This window comes from Dermacentor albipictus, chromosome 10 (genome assembly GCF_038994185.2).
Source record: "Dermacentor albipictus isolate Rhodes 1998 colony chromosome 10, USDA_Dalb.pri_finalv2, whole genome shotgun sequence".
Classification (NCBI taxonomy): domain Eukaryota; kingdom Metazoa; phylum Arthropoda; class Arachnida; order Ixodida; family Ixodidae; genus Dermacentor; species Dermacentor albipictus.
Window position 1 is genome coordinate 39,231,366 of NC_091830.1, and position 21,529 is coordinate 39,252,894.

Consider the following 21,529-nt stretch of genomic DNA (forward strand, 5'->3'; position numbering starts at 1 on the left):
AAAAGCGAGCAAAACTTACATACGGCAGAATGTCACCTGAAGGATATGCCCCTTTTCCGCAGCTCCTGGAATTATCACAGATTTGAATGCCAGGGACATCACGAGCAGAAATGCTACTGTGCTGTGGACGTTCGAGCAAGATGGTTACGAGGAACTGCGTCCCGCTTCATTCAACGTGACGTGGTGTGTCACGACTAAGCATCAGTGTCCTTCGAATGCATCCGTGTGCACAGAGGACAGCCAAACAACAGTGCGGACGAAAACAGCCGCGCTCAACACGAGTAGTTTGGCTCCTTGGAGTGCGATATTAGTGACAGTGGAAGCTTTGTACACGAATGGAAGCGAGGAAGTTTCCCTTGGGGAACCGGCTGCTTATTGCTTCCAGACGCTAGCAGAAGGTGAGTCCGCCAGCTCTTGATTTCGCTACGCGTTCACATTTTACTTTGGTCTTGATGATGTGCAAATGCTATGTCTTTACTCCTATGCTTTTGTTATACGAGTGCACATCGTCAATCCGTGTATAAATTGACATCTTAGTTGAAAGCTAACGCTAAGTTGAACAAAAAGAAAATGGTAAGTCGATTTCAGATCATTTTTATTATTGCAAATCTGCACAGAGAAGATAGTGAATCCAACGCTCACATTAGGCCGTAGAACAACATTCTAACACAAGGAAACGCTTTAGCATACAAGCGTTTGAAAGTGGGTTGTCCTTGGTAATCTAATATTTAACCCGCACGCTATACATCTGCACATTCTAACTTAAGCCAGGTTGGCTATATTTTGACAAGTTTTTGTTATAGTAATGTTAATAAGATCGCATGTAGAATAAATAGCATGTTCAAGCAGTAGTACACGAGCATGGGGGAAGCAATTCTCTGAGAGAAGGAGCTTCCTTGATTTAGTACTTGTCATTGTGAAAAATCTCTTGTCTCCACTCCTCCCCCCCCCCCCCCCCTTCCTCGCATCCTTCCACGTTTGGTTGAAGGCGAGAGGACGTTCAATGCCGAAAGAATTGCGTAACAAGAAATCCCAGCAACTACACCACGTAACCTGAAAGTTAAATTCCGTGACAGTGAATTTTATGAACTTATACTAAAGACATGTGGCGATAATCAAATAGCTGCTGTGAATGTTTCTTAATGTCGCGCAATAAGCCCGTGTCCCAGTCAACCTAATTAAGGGTGAGGCATTGATAATTTTTCCGAATACACTTCGAGAAACCTTCCTGAATATAAAAGCACCGGTAAGAATTGAGGTAAAAGTTGGAGAAAGGAATTGCATGGACGTGATATTACATCGCAAAAAACCCAGTGGGTAAAATAAAGTTAGCTTATGAACTGTGAATGTGAACGTCCGCTTGAAAAAAAAAAATATCCAGCCAGTAAAACCAGTAAATCCAAAGAACCTGTTTATTTCTGTCATGTTTAAGCGTCCCACTCACCAGGCCCTGTATATTATCTTGCCAAGCTCCCGGAAAGCCAAGGGACCTGCGAATAACCACTGTTGAAACAACGAGCGCCGTCATCGAGTGGCGGGAACCAGCAGTGAAAAACGGTGCACTGGACGGTTACATCCTAAATGTGTGTGGCGTGAATGACTCAGTGGGAAACAACTGCACCGAATCTACAAGTCTACAGGTCATGATCAACGATTCCTTGACGCCTTCGCACACTTTGAGAGGTCTCGATCCGTGGACTAAGTACACGGTTAGCTTGGCGGCATTCAACAGAGATGTCGATGGCTCCGAAATGATCAGCGACGCGTCCACCGAAGTGTTCCACACGGACGCAGTGGGTGAGTGTACTTTTTATGCAGATTGCGCAATGTTAACTGCATGTACCATTTTGTTGTCATTAACAGTCGTCAGTTATGACATCACAGTGCTAATTCGTGAAAACTTGTTCGCCTTCCCACCACCAGTCCACTGTTACTCATGAAACTAATTTAAAGTTATTGCATATGGGGGGGGGGGTCGTGTAAAAGGAGTACAGTGCCGATTGGAAAAGTGTGCTGTTGTTTATTTCCAAAGTTTTCCAGCAATACCTGCATTTCTGCGAAGTCAACCACAATGTTTTCACTGCTCCAATTACGTTGGAGCTTCCAACATGCTTTCCATAGCATGAGAATCAGAATTTATTCAGCGGTTAAAGTAACGCTCTTGGTATTTAGTCCACAGTAAGAAATTCTGGCATAGCGCCAAAAATTTACGTAAACGAAATTATCTTTCGCCTATTTTAAGTTTTGTGAAAGCTGCTTCGAAATACTGATTACGTGGTTCTTTATTGGCTGGCGTTAGCGCCAGAAATATTTCCGTTTAAAAAACTCGGAGAAAGTCAAGGCCATGGCATCATAGGTGGCTATTAGTCGGTGACAAATATGAAATAGCGCAACGTAGAGGTGATAAAGAACAATTGAAGGCCAGCATTCTTTTTTTCTTCAGCTTGCACGCTTAGACGAAACTACACCCTTTGGGCTGTATGTTTTCCACACAACAACAATCGTCATCTGCCTTGATTGCGTTTGCTTTGTTCAAAACGCCGCGCCCGCTACTTTCCTGACGGGAATGCTATGTCATGATGATAACGCGCAAGCCGTTCGTTACTGGGAACTACCGGGCTCGACGTGTTAAAGAAGGGAAATGCGGACGAGATGGATGATGATTATTGTTTTGTGGCAAAAGGGTGTCCTTTTACTTAAGAGTGTGGCGTAGGAAATTGACGCTCTATAAGCTATTTCTTATCACGGAAGGAAACGATGCCTTCTTATCAGTTCGGGCGTTCCATCTCCTCTGATACTAAAGTAGCAAGAAGCGAGGGAAATAGCTAACAATCTCCTTGAACGCGACATGCTACAACATGTAAATACATGTGAAAAAGAAACTGGTTACTTTAGGCTTACTTCAAAAATCTAAACATAAATTCACAATGTTGTCACCTATCTTCGCTTCTTACAGCATTAGGTATGTTGTTAGCATGACAAGCAGAATCAGTACGTTGTTTTTATCTGCACACTCACCGTGAATGCAGCACGGACGGCGTAAGCCATCGACCTAGTTCCGACTGGGATAGAACAGATGATAGTAGCTCCGTAATATAGAGAATGCCCATAATGCTGCTAAGAACGATGCCCATGTAACTGTGAGGTAATATATGCCAAACTACGGCAATCACGTTACTAAAGGCACTAATATATATGCGAGACTGTGCGGAATACATTACTCCAGACGAGAAACTAGGTGAGATTGTTGCAGGGACTGTTTGCGTAATGTTTTACTATCTGTATTTTCTCCAGTGTTGCTTTTCATGTGGAAGTTAAATTATATTGCAGTACTAACTGGACTAAGCACGTCATCACTCTGGCCTGTCCTTTAGTATAGCAGACTTCTAATTTCTTTACAAGAAAGTAGGAATGAACTGCTCCTGAAATTCCGTTCAACTTTCAGCACGTTGCGCACAGTATACACGTGGCGGCCCTTTATAGTGGAGTTCACAGAGTTACTTTAAGAGTATTCAATTATCCTGAAATCCACTGCTTTTGTGTAAAGTACTTGCATCGTGCACATATTAACATCCACTCCTAAGGCATTTTTTTTCCGGTACAGTGGCTCTCTGGGAGCTAGACAGTAAGAATGTTTGGTATTACTGACTGTTGTTTCGCATTGCATGAAAATAGTCGCCTTCCAATGTAAAACGTTCCAACTGATCATCATAAAGATGCATTATCATGCGTTCTCGAAATACATGATCTCGCTTGCAAAGATATGATTTACACACAACCGAAAAACTAAGCAAAATATCATGAGAACCAGTTCATCAAGGCTCTTATTAGAATTAATTAACGGTTACGGCGTACCGGCTTTAGAGGACTGATTCCCATATATATTATCATGCTTTTCCAGGTCAGTGGAGGATATTGGGCGGAAATAACCACAATTTACACACCCTTCGGATGATAAAATCATTAGCCTACACGTTATACCTCCTATAGCACCTACAGGTACTATAGGGGGTATACTATAGGGGGTACAGTACTCTTCACAGCTGCCACCAGTGGTTTGTTCAGCTTCAAAAATGAATTGGAGTAAGAGCACACACAACCAGCCGGATGTGTTCATTGTTTACCACCACCAATTGCTAGCATTTCAGCTTCAGAAAAAAATCGGAGAGTGTAATTAGGAACAAATGTTTTCTCACGCTTTGTATCAGCAGTGCTTTTGTTAGATATACCCATAGAATTAGAAACAGACAGAGAAACAATGTCTTATGCGAAATGCTGAAAGGTTGGCTTGACTTAGCTGAAGTGAAGAGACGTGAAGTCATAAAAGTTATTATTCGTGCCAGCAAAAAAAAAAAAGCATATAACTTATGCAACAAAACGTGATGCAGTAGTTTCGTTAATTCCACTGGGTCATTCAAGTTCTGCGCCACACTGTCCATGGCATAAGCCACGTAGCTGTTCTCGCGGCCATGCTGGTCCCGCCATAAGCCCAAAATAGCACCTTCCTATTGTGTTTGCCAGCGCTTGTCAACAACGTCGTCGGCACCAGCCAATGTCGCCCGTAGACAGGCAGTCGCAAGACGCACCCGGCCGAGTTTCAGCCCAAGGCTATATTCCCATCTAAATCTGTGCACACCGTCAAGGAGATGTGCTTAGTGTCTGTTGAAGCAGACTACCATGCTACTTCAATGAACTATGGCAGGTTGGCAGAGCTTTGTTTACCACTAAATCGAAAAGTCACGGCAGGTCTTTATAGACGCTTCTGACAGCGGCGTGGTTAAACTCAATGAGCTATTGTGCCGTCTTTTATGCGCAAGAAAAACAAATAGTCGTTTGATACGATATTTGCTGCCCTTTGTCACCTTTGGTGATTCTAGCTTCTGGGTAAGCCGATGTTAGGGGTCTGTGTAAGTCACAGCAATGTCTTTAATTGACAATCGTTTCAACATCTAGGGACGAGATATGATGCGGAACACGTCTCAATAAATAATAAATTGCGTGAAAAGCTGTTTTTTGTGAGAATTTACCGTAGATTTGCGTTGGAGTCTAGAAAGAGGTAAAACATACAGTCTTCCGTATGTAGGTTAGTATCATGTGGACCTACGGTCCAATTACAATTTTCTAATTGCCCCTAACGAGGAGAGACGTGAATTGGCACAATCTTTTTACACAAGCGAAGTTAAAACCCTCGCAAAGAACAGAAAATTGTGAATACGTGAGCTGCGTGAGGCTGACTACGGAGACAAATGACTTCGTTGTAAATATTCGAATGTATCCTAAACTGCCCTAGTTGACTAGCCCGTTTTCAAGGCAGTTCAGTTGATTTATTCTTTTGCCACATTGGTACCTAAGTACCAAATGTACATCGGTGGCAAAGAATATCGAACTAAAGGCTGCGTTTCAGCAGCTTGACCAGGCCCACTACTCCATAAAACAAAGGCAGCTGAAGTGGGTCTGTGATGTCTGTAGAGGTCAGACATGAAGGAACAGTACCGTAGTAAGATTTCAGAGCTGGTGCGTCTAAGCTGTAGTTTGGAGTGTGAGTGGGCAGTTGGAAGTAAAAATTGGGGTCTGTGTGACTGTTGAACCAACAGTCTTTTTTATATTTGGGGGCTTACGTGCCAAAGCATAAGTAGATTGTGAGGCATGTGCAGTGAAATGCACCACATCAGTTTGGGCCATTTATCGTGCCCATTGTACCGACTGATCCCGACCACTGCGGCCACTAACGAACGCTCGACTTCATGCTCCGAAGCACAACACCATAGCTGTCGTGGCAGGTCAGAATTTGCAGTGGAAAGGGAATATGCAAAGACTGAGAAGAGGGGCAGATGCCGATAAGATTATCACTGAATTGGAATCAACTTGCTACCGCAGTGGGGGAGGGGGTAGTATAATTATATGTAAGGTGATGTAATCAAGGTGGGAATGTTATCATACACCTATCTTTCACCTCACATCGTGACATCCGGCTATTTCGTGCGAATATCTTGTGGAAAAAACGAATATGTCGCAGTTCTAACCGAAAGGCGAAGTCAGAGTAGCAGTTTTATTGGCCGTATAAACTTCTTAATATAGACATACTAACTAATTTAGTAAGCATGGTGTCACGCGTACAAGAAGACATGAACACATCTCACTCGGTGACCGCGGAAACTTTCTGTCGAAAAACCGCGGTGAGGAAACGCGGCAGCTGCAGTGAGCGAATTAACCTTCGTGCTGCCGCTCACATCAACACATACTAAGCCGCGACAACACAGTGCGTGGCGGACTCTGTCCCCGCCGCAGATGGCTTTCAAGGTACACCGGCCCGGGCGTGCGGCAACGCCTGTCCGCCCGAGCCAGCCGGAGTAGAGCGTACACCCTGCCTACCCTTCCCCCGGAGTCTTGAGCGCGACGGAAGACGGCACGCTTCCTCTCTTGCGTGCGCGAGATTGACGAGCGATCGAAGGCTGACCCTTCCAGCCTTTTACTCGCCCATACAGCAAATGGTGCGAGGCGACGAATTTATACCCCTTAGAATTTATACAGAGCCTTGCGGCGACGCCAACAGTGACGGCGATGCCAGCGGCAGAAATGCGCCTGCAGTGTCCATAAATTGCTTTCGCAATAAAAGTAAGGTATATTCAAAGCGCTGTTTCTGCTGTGCTTTTTACCTCATCTATAGAACGTTGTCGGACACCGGAAACGCTGGCACACGCATGATTACCCATATAGCATATATGCTCTGGCAAAGGACGTTGACCAATTTTCTAGTCATTGTTGGCAGGCAACCACTGCCGGAAGACGCCATTACCGGCCCATGGCCTGATACTTCGGCTACGATATGGTGGAAGAAACTCCTTTTGTAGTTCTTGAATTACATGAAACTCGACGAGTGTCTTCAGAGGGCGGCCGCTAATGTCCAAATGCACTCACTGCTTTCCTTCTCGTCATCATCATTCATCTGAATGCTTTTACTGCGCTTTCCTTTACTTCAGCGCTGAGTAACGCCCTAGAGTACAGCACCTCAAATTGACCTCTCTGCTTTTCCTGTCAATCAAATGTATCTCTTTCTCGCTCGCTCTCTCTCTGTAGCAGTACACTCACTCTTCTCAGAAATATAAATTGTTCCGAAGCATTTGAACGTAGCGGCAAAGGTCAGTTTTATTATTATAGAAGAAGTCATATTGTCAATTGTTCCTAATAAAACCTACCTTCAGGCATTCAATATAACATCTACAAACAAGTTGCAATCGGCCATTTGTACACGATATTTCCCGCTTTCCCATTAAATTAGTTGTATGTGATGAAGGCCATAGTAAAAGGCAGATGTATCTGGCTCACTTCCCTTTACTAAATAACAAGTCAGCCGGTACCTAACAGCGTTGTATGCCGGGAATGCGTCAGGGAAGTTGTCTTTGTCTCCATTAGTTTTGGTTAGATCCGCTGAAGACAAACGAACGAAACCTGCTTATAGATTCAGAAAAAAGAATTGCACAAATAATTGAGCAATTGTGGAAAGCTGATTATAAAAATAAAAAAGAAACAGGTGTACATTAAAGCACCCCAGCGCTAAAGGAAAAGAAATAGTAAAGCGAAATATGGATTAAACTTTTTGGCAGAATCCGTGTTGTAGCCCAGCAGGGGTGAAAATTAGTTGCAGAAAAGCAGCCTTAAGATATCCCTCAAGCATGCAGAACTATCGAAATTTCTTGTTAGGATCGGAACTAATAGTGACCATAATATGACCTACACTCTTAGGTACATTTTCTCATCTTCCTCCTCTGCAATTCATCCCGAAATTTAACGCCCAGTGAGCAGTATTGGGCTAATGCAAATACGTTTAAAGCAGGGAGCATGCATTCACAGGTTTCCCGTGCATAGGAACACTAAGGAAGCCGCATAACAAAATGTCACGGTTGTCTCGGAGATAGCTCCAAGGTTTTGCGCTGCTTCATCTCTAACAAAACAAACGCATGTCGGGCACGTGAACATCGGCTTTCACGTACACGGTCCGCAGCGTCACGAACCTTGGCTATCGAAAAAGATAGAGGTGAAGTATTGAGGCAACTTTAGCGCAGCCCGGCGCCGACAGTTCCTCTGCACCCAGTGATAAGATAAGGAGCGTACCAATGCCAGATCTCGTACGTACTATGATTAGCCTCGACCGGTGGGTTGCCGACATATGCACAGATAAAGCAAAGTGGTGCTGGAGAAAAGTGGCCGATAAATGCTGCGCGTCGGAGACATTTTCCCTCGTATTGCTACGCTAATCTAATTCGCGGACCGCTAAAAATGCGAAAGAACGCGGATTCCGTCGAGATAAGCGCGTATTGACAACATTAGGCGACAATGATGTCATTGTCACAAGCGAGGTATGTACGGGGGACCGGAAATTTGTAGTGATATCAGCACAGGACCTACAAATTGATTAGCCATTATTTTTCATTTGCCACAAAATAACTCTACAGAGGTCACTGGCAGAATCTATTTCCAGAATCCACCCATTAGTGGAAATGTGTAAGGCAAAATATACGATTTTTGGGCTTTCAATGCGATTGAGAGAGCCAGCGACGCTGGGTTGCTGTAACGTAAAACTACTTCTTTTCTGTTTTTGCAATAAGCTTTCCACGATTGTTCAAACATTTTACGGGCCCTACTAGGCCTGTCTGTTACGCAACACCACAAAAACAGCGAAAAGTCCCCATTTGGTAGGCCTTGTGCGCGATGATTATGTATGATTCGACCGAACGAAATAAATATATTTCCATTTCTACGCCCTTTCGTCATTAGCCGACCTTTATAGGTCAACTATTTCTCACGCTACTCCATATTCGCCTGCCCGTCACACGACGTGCCGAAACCACAAAAACTCACCATGTTGAAGTTACGTGAAGGCATTAATGATGCATTCCTATGCCGAACGAAGCGGAATTTTTCTTCGTATTAGCCGTAGAATACCTCGTTCCGAAAGGAATCGATGATGGCTGCCTGTCAACCTCAAAAGTTTGCTTGGCTGTATAACGTATTTGAGCCCTTTCGGCCACGTATACGACATCGTTCTGCCAATTCATCTCCGATAAGGATCTGTTTTATCGGAATTGTTAACGCTACGTTGCATGGCGCTCCGATTTTTGACCATCCAACACAAGCTATGTAAGGAAAAGCAGGCACATCCCAGACTCCGGCACCACCATTTTCATCCGGTTATTTGCTTTTTACCGCGCTGGCTCGGCCCGACTAAAATTATCTCCACTTCTGTGTGTGCCTCACCTTTTGTCAGTCAATTATATAGAAAAATCAGTTAAGGTATCGAACGCTATCCGCTTTGTAAGCAAACAAAATTAACCTCCTATAAACAAAGAAAGCGCTTTATTAGACTGTTGAAACACCATGGCAAGTCAATGCTTGATGCTTGCGTTCGTAAATGCGTAAATTTACGCCATGCAATGGAATTAAAAACAGATTGGTCTAATTTTACGCTATAGGGCCCCAGGTCTCCTTTCACAAGTCGACATGACTGAAAAGCTTCTTGCTAGAAACGAAGCACTCTGTTACACGAAGAGCGTGGAAATAAGTAAATAAAGTTGTTATATTAGGTTTGAAACCAAGTTCGCGCCACTTTTTTTTTACATATCAGTGAGGGAACAATAGGGGAGTTGTTGGCAGAGTAACTTCACACCCAACCATTCTGAAGCGCTTAACAAACCGGTGTCGTATTTTGAAGAAGTTTCGCAAAGCTCTTGCCTACAGTTCCCTGCGTGTCTCATTGCAGAAATGCTGCAGGTGAGCTTTGGTCATCAGACGCGAAAGCACAGCAAAAAGAAGAAATATGACACAGGCAACTAGGCACTTCTAACGGATTTGTTAGTCACAGCGCTCCATTCGCTTGAATGCGGTACATCATGTACTTTCTTCCGGAAAGCAGTTTCAAATGGTGTTTTGTGTGAGTCATATTGTGGGGGCATCAGTGTCCTTTCGCGTTCAATGCCCATTGACTACGCACAGCCAACTTGCCCAAGTTGCCGCCTTCACTTGTATACCCGATCATGCAGACATACACAACGCCCAGTGCCCAAATAAGAGTGTCCCTCTCAAACAACACCTTCCAGCTGTGGTTCGGTGAACCCGCGTGTGGCGAGCAGAGACCGCAGCTGCACGCAGTCTGTGTTAAGGGCGACAGCTGCTTCAAACGCAGCTTTCGGCTCCTGGGCCCTATGTTACTATTCTTTTATGCTACATTGTATTTCCTATTCGTCATCGGTGGCTTCGAAACCATGGTTCCGCTGCTTACCCATCACTTACCCAAATGGACACGTGCACTCCCTACCCGACACCAAGCTTTCTTGAGAGCTGAACTCTCCTATAGTGCAGGAACCTGCACCATGCAAATTCCGTAAAACCCTCAGGTCATTGCAAAACTGTCTAAAAGTGTGTCTGTACCCGCCGTGGTTGCTCAGTGGCTATGGTGTTGGGCTGCTGAGCACGAGGTAGCGGGATCGAATCCCGGCCATGGCGGCCGCATTTCGATGCGAGCGAAATGCGAAAACACCCGTGGTGCACGTTCAAATGCACGTTCACGTTTAGGTGCACGTTCAAAAACCCCAGGTGGTCGAAATTTCCGGAGTCCTCCACTACGGCGTGCCTCATAATCAGAAAGTGGTTTTGGCACGTAAAACCCCACAATTTTTTTTTAAGTGTGTCTGTGCCGCTTACGTGCGGACCTGTTTTCACATGGCAACCCAGAACGCCTATTAGGTGAGGGCGTTCTCGGGTATACGGTTATCACCCAGCGGCCACGTAGTGGAGCAGAGAATTGGAAATGAATGTGATCAAGAAGAAAGAACATTTACGTAATACGCCGCTGGTTCCTGGCGTGATGTATGAGTGCATGCAAATGTGCGTAAATTGCTCCTAATCACACAGTAGCATGGTGCAGTCGCCGAGCGCGACATCATAACGTAGGCAGGGTGCTGACTGGATCATTCTACTTTGGTCACCTGATTAGATCCTCCTTTGTCTTGGCATTGAAATGTTCGGTTTTAAATTCACGGACAGTATTAGCGACTTTTCACCCATGGGAGTGCGGAATCCTAGAACAAAAGAGAACGAAACACGACTCATGCATGTTACGCATAGTAGGCCGAGTACTTCAATGGTTCATTGTTCTGTGGGGTAGTGCAGTGCGATTGCATGCAGTAACGAGGGGGAACTGAAGGCTTGGGGAAAAGTTGGAGATGAGACTTTGTCGATGGGTTACGTTGGCGCGGTGAGGAGCAAACAGATTTTTGGGGAAGTTGGTTCATAGCAAAGTGAGAATTTCAGCTCCATAAGACGAGGACGAAGACGGCACACAGCCCAAGGGTTTACCGGAGCCTTGCATGCTGATACAGCAGCGACGTCGATGAGGGGGATGGCACTGCTGTGTTTGACTAGTTCGGCAGTTTTGCCTACATTGTGCTCTTTGTTATTAAAACAAGCCAAGCACAACAGTCCCGTCACACTCACTACATCTTTACTCTTTAAACATGTCCTTCTCGCGTTAGCACCTGTACTGTGCATGTTGTCTGCGACCTCACTTTTTCGCTATAATAATTACCTCTTATTGGTGAGTGCGGTATAAATGTAACAAACAGGCATAAGGTGCCTCCTGATCCCTGCTTGGGAGTGTTATACCAAAGTGTGCTATGCCCTCTGTAGGCAGCCTACTTTATTTTGCTCTTCTTGGTGAAAAGTTGAAAGCCTCGGTTGCGCAGTCTTCAGTGATGGACTGATGAATTTTGCAAGTAAAGATAGGTAAACGGATAAACCACAGTGCGGGAGATCCAAGGTCTGTCGCCTAATACGTTGAGCACTCGGCTTTTGTTCTGGGGAAATTAAGGAACTGCTGCACCTGGCGTGAGCATTTTAAAGACTGTTTGCCATTCTAACTAGTTGGCCACCTATTATAGCTGACTGTAAGACGTAGACACTTCCCGCAGACCTCCTGGCCCCTCTCGGCTCTTCAGTAAATTGTTCACTTGCTTGCCCGATCTAATTTTCGTGAGCCGAGAGCTAGGTTGTTACCTTTTTACATATTCTCATAATCACTTAGCCAACTGTCGCAATTACGAATGCTAAACAAAATGTTCACAAAGACATAGATGAATTCCTCTGTATAGATAGCTATATAAGACAGGTATGGATTGATCTTGTGTAACTCTTGTGCCTTCAACTTTACCAGTTAATAATGATAAACTGGTTATACATGATGATCCAGCTGTCAGTTACTCGAAGCAGCCTTACCAAAAAGGTCTGACGCTAGAATTTTTTGTAAGACGCAATTCCAGGCAATCGAAATGCTGGGCAGACAATCCGCTAAACGCGGGCAGCCGATTGCAAAGTGCTTAGTGAAGAGCACAAAAAGCTGTGTGAAGGGCCCCCAGGAGTTCCTCCAGCCGATGCAGCTTTTCTGAAGTGCACAAAATAGCACGCGAATATGTGAATACCACGTTACACGCCAACCCTAGTCATTGCGGAACTATTTATTGAATCGATTTGAACTCTCAGTATAATTACGTCTATCCGTAATACAAGGAATAGTGATTTAGGCACATGTCAGCCTAAAGGATAGTTACTATTGATACAGCCCGTAAGAACACCTGTATGAGTGCTCAAGTATGATTACAACGTCAAAAATCCGAATTACTGTGCCGATACGCTAATAACATGGCACTTCGCTGATGCTGTTTCTTTTCTCTGTGTTAATTTGTCTCAACAAATGTACACTAATTCTCGTATCAAGCTTGCTGTAATAGCTGCGCACTAGAGGCTATCTCGCAGCACATAGCTGCTGAAGAAAGCTGCTTACTCGAAGTACCATTTCCAATGGAAATTTATAGGTGCCGTTCCAAAAATGACTCCTGCCAACTGGCTGTTTCCTACTGGCAATCACAAAGCAAAAACATTGTGCTGTGCTTGATCAAATGAAATAAGTTACACGTGGGTAAATTTTCATTCTCCTGTTTTTTGCAGCTCCGGGTAGCGTAACCAGCCTCTCCGTCGTAGACGTCACAAATCGCAGTATATCGCTGAGCTGGAGCAAGCCGGATTTTAGAGGTGGCAATGTACACCACTACGAGGTCACGCACTGCACTGTGGACAACTGTGATACTACCGCGGAAGTATCCAGCGGACTCGATACAGAGTCGAGCGACTGCCACACTCTGCAAGAGAAGGCGGAGGAAACGCAGCTTACAAACTTGCAGCCCTGGAAGTTTGTCGCCATTCGTGTGGCTGCCGTGAACATCATGAAGAACGATAGTCGGCTCCTCGGAGAGGCGGCGACGATTTGTCAGAGGACAAGGAGAGGAGGTGGGTTTCTTATACTAAGAGCGTACATGTTTGCAATGAGAGAGAGAGAGATGTGGCGACCGATATGTGAGAAGAGCTGACGAATTCCTTTACAATAAAAAAAAATCCTATTGGGACGCGGATCATGTAAACTATATCTGGGACGAAGCACTGGATAATAACTGAAATTTGGACTTGCACACAACGTTCATTAGCGTATTTTATTTAAAGCCCATAACACCACGGCGCATTCTCGTGAAGGTTTAATGTCCATGAAGGCTAATTTTCATTCAGGTTAAAAGGTTGCCTATGAAGGTTAATGAAGTGAAAGCTTGCTTACATCTCATATCATCCGCGTAACTCTGTAACTATGTTTTCTCAGTACTGGCTTGGGGAAAGTTGGTGAAATCAGGTATTTAATATCGTCCTCTGGTCGCGGCAACTTACATCAACCGCAGTACAGGTCATGTGTTGAAAACTTCAAAAGGACGCCGTTTCGTGAAGTGAAAATGTAAGTAGAACAGGTTACTGACGAATGAAGCACAGATCCCGTGATCACCATAAGGCAGTCACCACAAGATTCGTTCATGCATATACATGTGCTCGAGGAATTGTCCCAGGAGTCGAGAATTAACGTTCTCCTAATTGATTTGTATCCCATTTAGCGCGTTTTTCGTCGGCGTAATGACCAGGAGAAATCATAAAACTCTTATTTCAGTCAGCAAGTACTTTGACACTCCCTTTCTTTTCGTCAATATCTGGTATTATTGCCGTTAGAGAAGGAAAAAATACACTGTTCCTAATTTTCCCCAAGATAAGTTGAACCAATCTTTCGAGAACAGAAGCACACGTACTGCCTGTGAATTGTTTGCCAACACATCTCTTTCGCGCCAAACTCTGCAGAGTGTCATAATTTTGAGTGAGTTCACATGACCATTCCTGTGATCCTGAAATTTCAAAGCAAATGCCATTGGACAACATATGAATCTGCTTTTCTAAACACGCTAAACGCGCAGTCAACTGAATTTTGTTTGTCGCACCCCATTAACCTTTGTTCAATTATACTATGCTTAAACTATTATATATTCCAGCAGTATTATTACATCTGAAGCACTCGGCACTATTTCATAAATATCGCGTGTTTAATTACAAGTTAAGATTGAAGGATACTTCCGGAAGTAGGAAGTAAATTCAGTTTTAACAAGAAGAAGTTGTCAACCGCATTTCGTGCCCATGCGCAGACCATGCGCACACGCCTTTCTTGACAATATAGGTGCTTCCTCCGTTATTATACAGGCGCTACTGTAGAACCTACTCGTATGGGTGATGCATCCTTTGTACTAATGACCAGTGCATCGTACATGTATGGATGGCAGTAAAATCCTGTACTAAAGCAGACGCTGCACAAATTTGTATGAGTTAGATGGCAAACACAATTTTTTTCTGGCTCTTCGTCACTCTTTAAAAGTTGTTTTCCTCTTGTTCTGCTTTTCATACGGTGGTACGACGCTGTCTTAATGACTCACCAGAGTACTTTCAAAGTTTCGCGGGCACTCACAGCAAACATATTCATGCTCTCTAACTGAAGTCATGAACACAGCTATCAGAAGCCCGCTCGTATATTTCAATTTTTTTTTTTTTGAACTCCACTTACACGTGGCAGTTGTACCTTCAACTAAATGGCAGCATCCTCACTTGTCATAACAGACAATATACAATTCTGAAAGAGGCGTTAAAAGGGCGCGAATTTTTAACATTTGACATTTTTATTACCGACCGATTCTACTGGCGAAGAAGGAGCAGTACACGGCTCGTCTTATTGCATTTCACGTCATTAAATTTTTTTCTTTCACAACCTGCTAGGCCTGTTAAGGCCTAGCACTAAATAAATAGAAGACTCACGAGCACAAACCAAAAACGAGAGTAATAATTATTTGTAAGGCGCCACCTCGAGGAAGCCTGGCATATCATCGCAGCTTTAGGTTCGGTTACCCGCCACGAGGCGTCACCAGTGTTCAGTCCTGAAAATCTTGAAGCCGAACAATGCGCTTTTTTTTGTTTCTTTACGTGTTAACGCCTACGTGCTGGCTTTCACGCTTGAACGGACGCACACGAATCTTCTGCCTGACACTGTTCAGGTTAATCTTGTTTTTAATTTTCCACCTTTGCATTGGGAAAAATGACGCTCAGATTACCGGTGTATCTTTCGTGTTCAGGGGCGTACGTGTGCCATAAAAAGTGAACACGCTTCCAGGTGTTCTTGGCGCCTGCGAGGTTGCGTATGTGCGCGTGGCAACAAATACATCGAAATATAATCAGTCAACCTGTTACTGTTATTTTCTTTTCAGTTTGAAAAGAGGTGACGGGAAAAAAAGTTTAAACAGCACGACGATAATTTTGGCCCATGTTACAGTCAACAGCATGTGTAGCAAACCACACATTTACCAAAACAGCCTGATGGAAATGAGAAAATTATTCACTGCTAAGAAAAATCACACAAAAGAAAAAAAAACTTACCATTACCATACTTGTCGTAATATGAACCAGAAAAAAAAGCTTACAAAAACATATATGAACGTTGAAGAAATGGTATTAGCATAATGAACGAAAACACTGAGAATTTAGAAATACTTAGAAGAGTTATTATAGCAGCATGTCTAATGTACCAACATTAGGTTGGTACATTAGACACGCGTTGTCCTACAAATAACGCATGCAACTTTATTCGGTTATACTAATTTTCGGGCACATCGTTTTAATTGCAATGTTTATGCTACGTGAATGATTAAAGCCATCTTTTACGAGCGCATTAAGCAACGAGGGCACTCTAAGTTAAAGATTCTTTGCTGCAGTACGCACGGGAGGGGGCGACAATGCCATTTTTCTTGGTCTCTTGTTTCCCGGATAATGATATCTGTATTTCTTTATTTATTTATTTATTTATTTATTTATTTATTTATTTTTTTATTTATTTATTCATTTATTTATTTATTTATTTATTTATTTATTTGTAAAGCACTGCAAGTCTTGGAAAACCTAAGCAGCAGGAGTAGAATACGCATGCAATAAATCAGAACATGTAGAATCGAAGTACATCACAAATATATTGCGACAAGCTTGTTACAAAAGAAAAGAAAAATGTTACATTACATACATTAAACAACAAAATTTTTTTAGGCAACGCAGCTTCAGAGTGCAACGGAAATAGCAAAGGAAAGTTTAAGCTTATGTCGATGGCATAAATTTTGCTCATTAGCTGTTCACAAAAGCAGCAGCAAAAAACATTCTCAAAGAGTTTTCTTGTTTCACTGCATGAAAAAACAAGGCTGAACTAAGCAATAATTTAATTGCGACGTCACCACCTATCCGCGCTGGCGGGGGGATGAACTTTCACTCTGATTAATCAAGAGTGTCTTTCTATACCTCGTATCTATTACAACCATCAAATTTCGTGCACGCTGTGACGTACTCAACACACCTCAAGTTTTTTGCAAGATTTCGTCCGATTTGGGTAAAGCCTAACTAAATGCTGTCCATAAATACGGGAAATATTTATGTTATTTTATTTGCTCATATGGCGGTATGGAGCTTCTGTCATCCAGCGCAGCAGCCAAACGCTCCGATGACTGCACCGCAAAAATTTCTCACACGTGCCGTTATGTGTCAGACCCTCGAATTCTTCTCTTCTGAAAGCTAACAAATTGATAACTTCTGTTAGAATGCACTGTCTCCGGAATTAGGCTGCGTTTTTCACCAGAAGAACGGAATACTTGCAAAGTGGATTATGTCTACCTATAATGCTATCGCTTGCACAACAAAAAAAATATATAACAAACCAACTATATGCAGTCTTTCGGCAAACTTTATGTTATGTACAAGCAATAGTAGGCTTGTCCTCTACTGGTACGCCTTCTTTAAGCATCCTTGTATATTCAATTTCATTTTTGTAAGTGCTTGCCTTCAGGCTGGTTTAATTGGCAGAGTGTGCTCTGGAAGTGCCGTTCTACTATCGCCAAATTTAATAAAGATATATACCGCACGTTCCAGGCGAAAGATAATCCATCCTGATGCTTTTCTGCTGATAGCCGGTGCTCGTACTATTGTTTTTTTAGGCGTAGCCCTGAATACCAGAAATCCTATCGTGTATCTTGCGTTACTTTTTCTCTCCACCATCCGCGGCTCCGCAATGAACGTGGACAGTATCTCCAAGCAGATTACACTGACAACTAAATGCGACTCACAATAGTTGATTCTAACTATTCCATTTGAAGGAATTCATACGTGACATATTCTGCCACGCAATATAACCATTTGAACAATGGTATCGTGTTCGATAATTGTTTTATCTGCGCAGCGACGTTGTTGATGTGTATTCATGTTCACATACCATTTGGAACACTTGTTTTTAACGCTAAATCATATTTGTGTCTTTGGCGGATATAAACTATACTTCCCAATAGGCTAATAAGCAAGGGGAAGATGCTCTTCTATCCTGTTCAGTGATTTCTTCACAGCAGATGGCACGCATATTGGAGGCTGGTCCTGGTCCTTTTCATAGTCGTCATGAGAGCAACAGCAGCCACCTATCGATGTCGAGTTTTGCAGAATGAAAACCTGTCAGAATGGTCTCCTATTAACTCCTCTTAAAGAGAAGGTCCGACAACATCGACACACATTCTTTATACATCAAATAAAAACTTTTGCACGATGTTAGGCTCCTGCTATGTTGTTGGTCGGGAATTTACTAAGACTACCACGCATATGAATGTCGTTAACAAGCACTGTACAGCTTACAACTCACAAAGACGAATACATATAATTAACACGAACACACGGTCACATGCGCGCACATATGTACACACACATGACCCTCGACACTTGAAATTACAGTATTAACTCCTTTTCACTGCAGTTGCTAGGATGAAACCATATCATGAAATAACAAACACATTCCAACAAAGTGTGTCTGGAAAATCTTTTTCGTGTATTTTGCAGTGCCCGGAAGACCAGAAGACGTGAGAACAATAGCCAACAAAGAGTCAATCCAGATCCGTTGGGAGCGCCCACTTGTGCCTAATGGAGATGTATCCCAATACAAAGTCGACGTTTGCAGTGAAGACGAGAACAATGAAACTAAGTGCGAAACCCGCACAGTTCTTGGAGGCGAAACTCACACTCTCATCAAACATCTGGTACCATGGACTGTGTACTCAGTATCAGTGGCTGCACAGAACATTGAGGAGACTACTGTGTTGGAAAGCGAATCAGTGAGGACAACTGTGAAAACGCTTGCTGCGGGTAAGCCTAAATATTTCATTATTGAGTGTACTATTATTGACGAAGTTAATTTTAGTAAGTATGCCTCCGTTCTTCCTATCCTCGTCATGGACTTCCATCTCTCCTTTTTTTGTTTGTTCTTCATTCTTTCTCTGCGAGAGACCAGGAGGCAAGAACGTCGTACCTCAGGCCGACCCCTCTGCCTTTGCTATAACAAAGCATCCCTTGTAAATACAGAATCTAAAGGAAATTACCATTTCATGACGTAAAACACTACGTTCCTGAAGTTGTAGCTGCCATAAATTCATTTTCGTTTACATTGACCGCTGTTTGCACTATGCGACCTTTCAAAAAATTTTCGTTGGAAATATCTTCGCGTCTTCACTATGACCATCGTAGTGTACACGGCAAAGAAACTTATGTGAGTACCAGTACACCTCACGATGCCTATGTGAAGTGGATAAAATGAAGTTGGGAAACAAAACCATAAATTGTACATGGGAACATCATAGCGAAGGCAGGCATCAGAGCTTGCAAGATAACAGTCGATACATTTAGTAATGTCAAATCCAACTAATCAGCACTCTCACCTAGCGTAATCAAAGGAAGTGCTGTAATTGGCGTATGCCTATGCACCTGGGCGCACGCCGTACAGATGTCACCTAGCGTATCTGTGCTCTGGTGCTCAAAATATTAGGGAAAAAGTGCTCATGGAAATCATACTGATGCCGGACGTCACCGACGACTTTGCCGATTAGACAACGGACTTCAAATGGGCTAATTTACTGGTGTCGTACCTGCATGAAGGTTATAATCCATGCAAATGTATAAGCGATACCTGGCAAGCACGTGCTTGTGGCACCACAGCTAATTCTTTTGGTCTCTGTGTCAAGCGTTCGATCCTGCTTTTCACGTTTATGCATTTGTTACCCGACCTGAACTGCCAGTGCAGGTTTTAATACGTCAGTTGAAAAGTTTACAAAGCAATAGATCAAGCTGCGTCGGTCGGCGCTGTAAGCGTTGTCATCGAGAATTTGACTGCTCGATCGGTCTTTTCATTTTTTCCGCATGAGAACAGCCGAAGAAAAGTTAACTTAAAGGACGTCTAGAAATGTAACAGCACACAACAATGGAGCGACCAAACGTAAACACTGTTGCAGGCACACGTAATAACCACACCTCATTGCATTATATTATTGCTATGAGGTGTGGTTAGCTTCCTCGCAGAGGGGTAGCATTGGCACACCTTGGTACTATCGGGGCACCCTAAGTCGGCACCTTATGTCGGGCGGCCCTGTGGCGCTCTTTCGGCAGGTTAGAGAGGTGATCAGAATGAGCGGGCATTAAAAGAATAAGCGAATATATTAGTGTAGTTCATAGCATGCGCACAAGCATGATACGGCTTACATTATTACATTAATATAATGCAATGAGATGTGGCTAGCTTCCCCGCAGAGGGGTAGCATTGGCGCACCTTGGTACTATCGGGGCAACCTAAGTCGGCACCTTATGTCCGGCGGCCCCGTGGCCATCTTTCATTGCATGTGGTAACAAACTCAGTCAATCATATATATATATATATATATATATATATATATATATATATATATATATATATATATCACAGTTCACAGTATATATATATATATATATGTATATATATGTCACAGTTCATCTGCTTTTGCTCTATGACTGTAAATGATAAGCTAAGTGGCAAATAAGAGCTCGTTGTACCATTCATTACATCTGGTAGATTAGTGATGTATCGCGATCTCCCATACTATTTGCCAATGTCTTCCACTTTTATTCTAAACACAGGGACACAAATATATACGTCAAGCAGTATCTGCTTCGCTATAGCACGTCTTGCATATCGTGTTTTAGCATAGCGTATAATAAAATTACAGTTTTTTTAACTTGGAAGACCCATTTAGCGATCGAAAGGAAATTAAAATAGTTTTAGAAGCAAAGATAAAGAGCGATATTGCGCATTTATACAGCATTATTAGTCTAGTTTTGAGGAAACAAGATAAATATAATAAATACATTTTTCTTATCGGGCAATTTAAATTAAATTCTGGGCTTTTACATATCAGCACTGCGCAATGATTATGAGGCCAGGCATTGTAGATTACTTTAGATTACTGCAAATCACCCCGAATTCCTTAACGTGCACCCAGTGCGTGGACGTCCTCGCATTTCGCCCCCATCCAAATGCGGCCGCCGGGGCCGGGGTTTCACCCCGCGACCTCGTGCTCAGCAACGCAATGCCAAAACCACTAAGCAACCTCCGCGGGTCACTTAAAAGACAATTGACCTCATGCTGACGCTAGAACTAGATTTCTTGCGTATGCCACAGCCTCTCGAATGAGACTTGTGCTTGTTTCAGTGTTTTTGTTGTCGACACGATTTTGTTTAAAAAAAGGCGCTGCAAACCCAGCTACGCCAATGTATCGTCAGCTGGACGGTTTCAGCACGGGCATTAACATGCTTCTCGTAGTATCTTGCTCTTTCGTTTATAGAGAAACTATTTCGGCCTATGTAACACCACCACATGTGAGGAGCAAGCATTTCGTTCTTCTCTGTAGTCTTCGTACAAACGTTATGCTGGCTGTAACCATCACCAGAAGAAAACCTAATTTATTTCCGCGCGCTTTGCACACTGCAAATGGGACCGTATGCCCTTCTCCGCACTCAACATAGGCCCCATGTGATATGTGCTGCCATGATTTCACTGGTTCCTACGTGTTTGATCTACGACCTTGTGTGCTGGGAGGAAAGAGACAGAATTCATTTTGATGAACTTGAAATTTGAAAGTACTTTGTCACAGTTTATTCCGCCAATTTCGCAGATCTGTCTCAACTGTTGCAGAACAATAATTCATGTGATACAAGCCTATAGGCTACAAGCCCATAAAACACACCGTAGTCACCTCAT

The 21,529-nt window shown here is 43.3% G+C and overlaps 1 protein-coding gene across 1 annotated transcript in view; it reads left to right on the forward strand.

The window, feature by feature from the left end:
* The window catches only part of LOC135907322 (receptor-type tyrosine-protein phosphatase H-like), a 109,268-nt gene that overhangs the window by 18,070 nt on the left and 69,669 nt on the right, over positions 1 to 21,529 (forward strand). The window contains exons 5-8 of the mRNA XM_065439002.1: positions 63 to 398; positions 1,471 to 1,797; positions 12,997 to 13,335; positions 18,310 to 18,612. Coding sequence (XP_065295074.1) covers positions 63 to 398; positions 1,471 to 1,797; positions 12,997 to 13,335; positions 18,310 to 18,612 — 1,305 coding nt within the window. The remainder of the gene's footprint in view (positions 1 to 62; positions 399 to 1,470; positions 1,798 to 12,996; positions 13,336 to 18,309; positions 18,613 to 21,529) is intronic.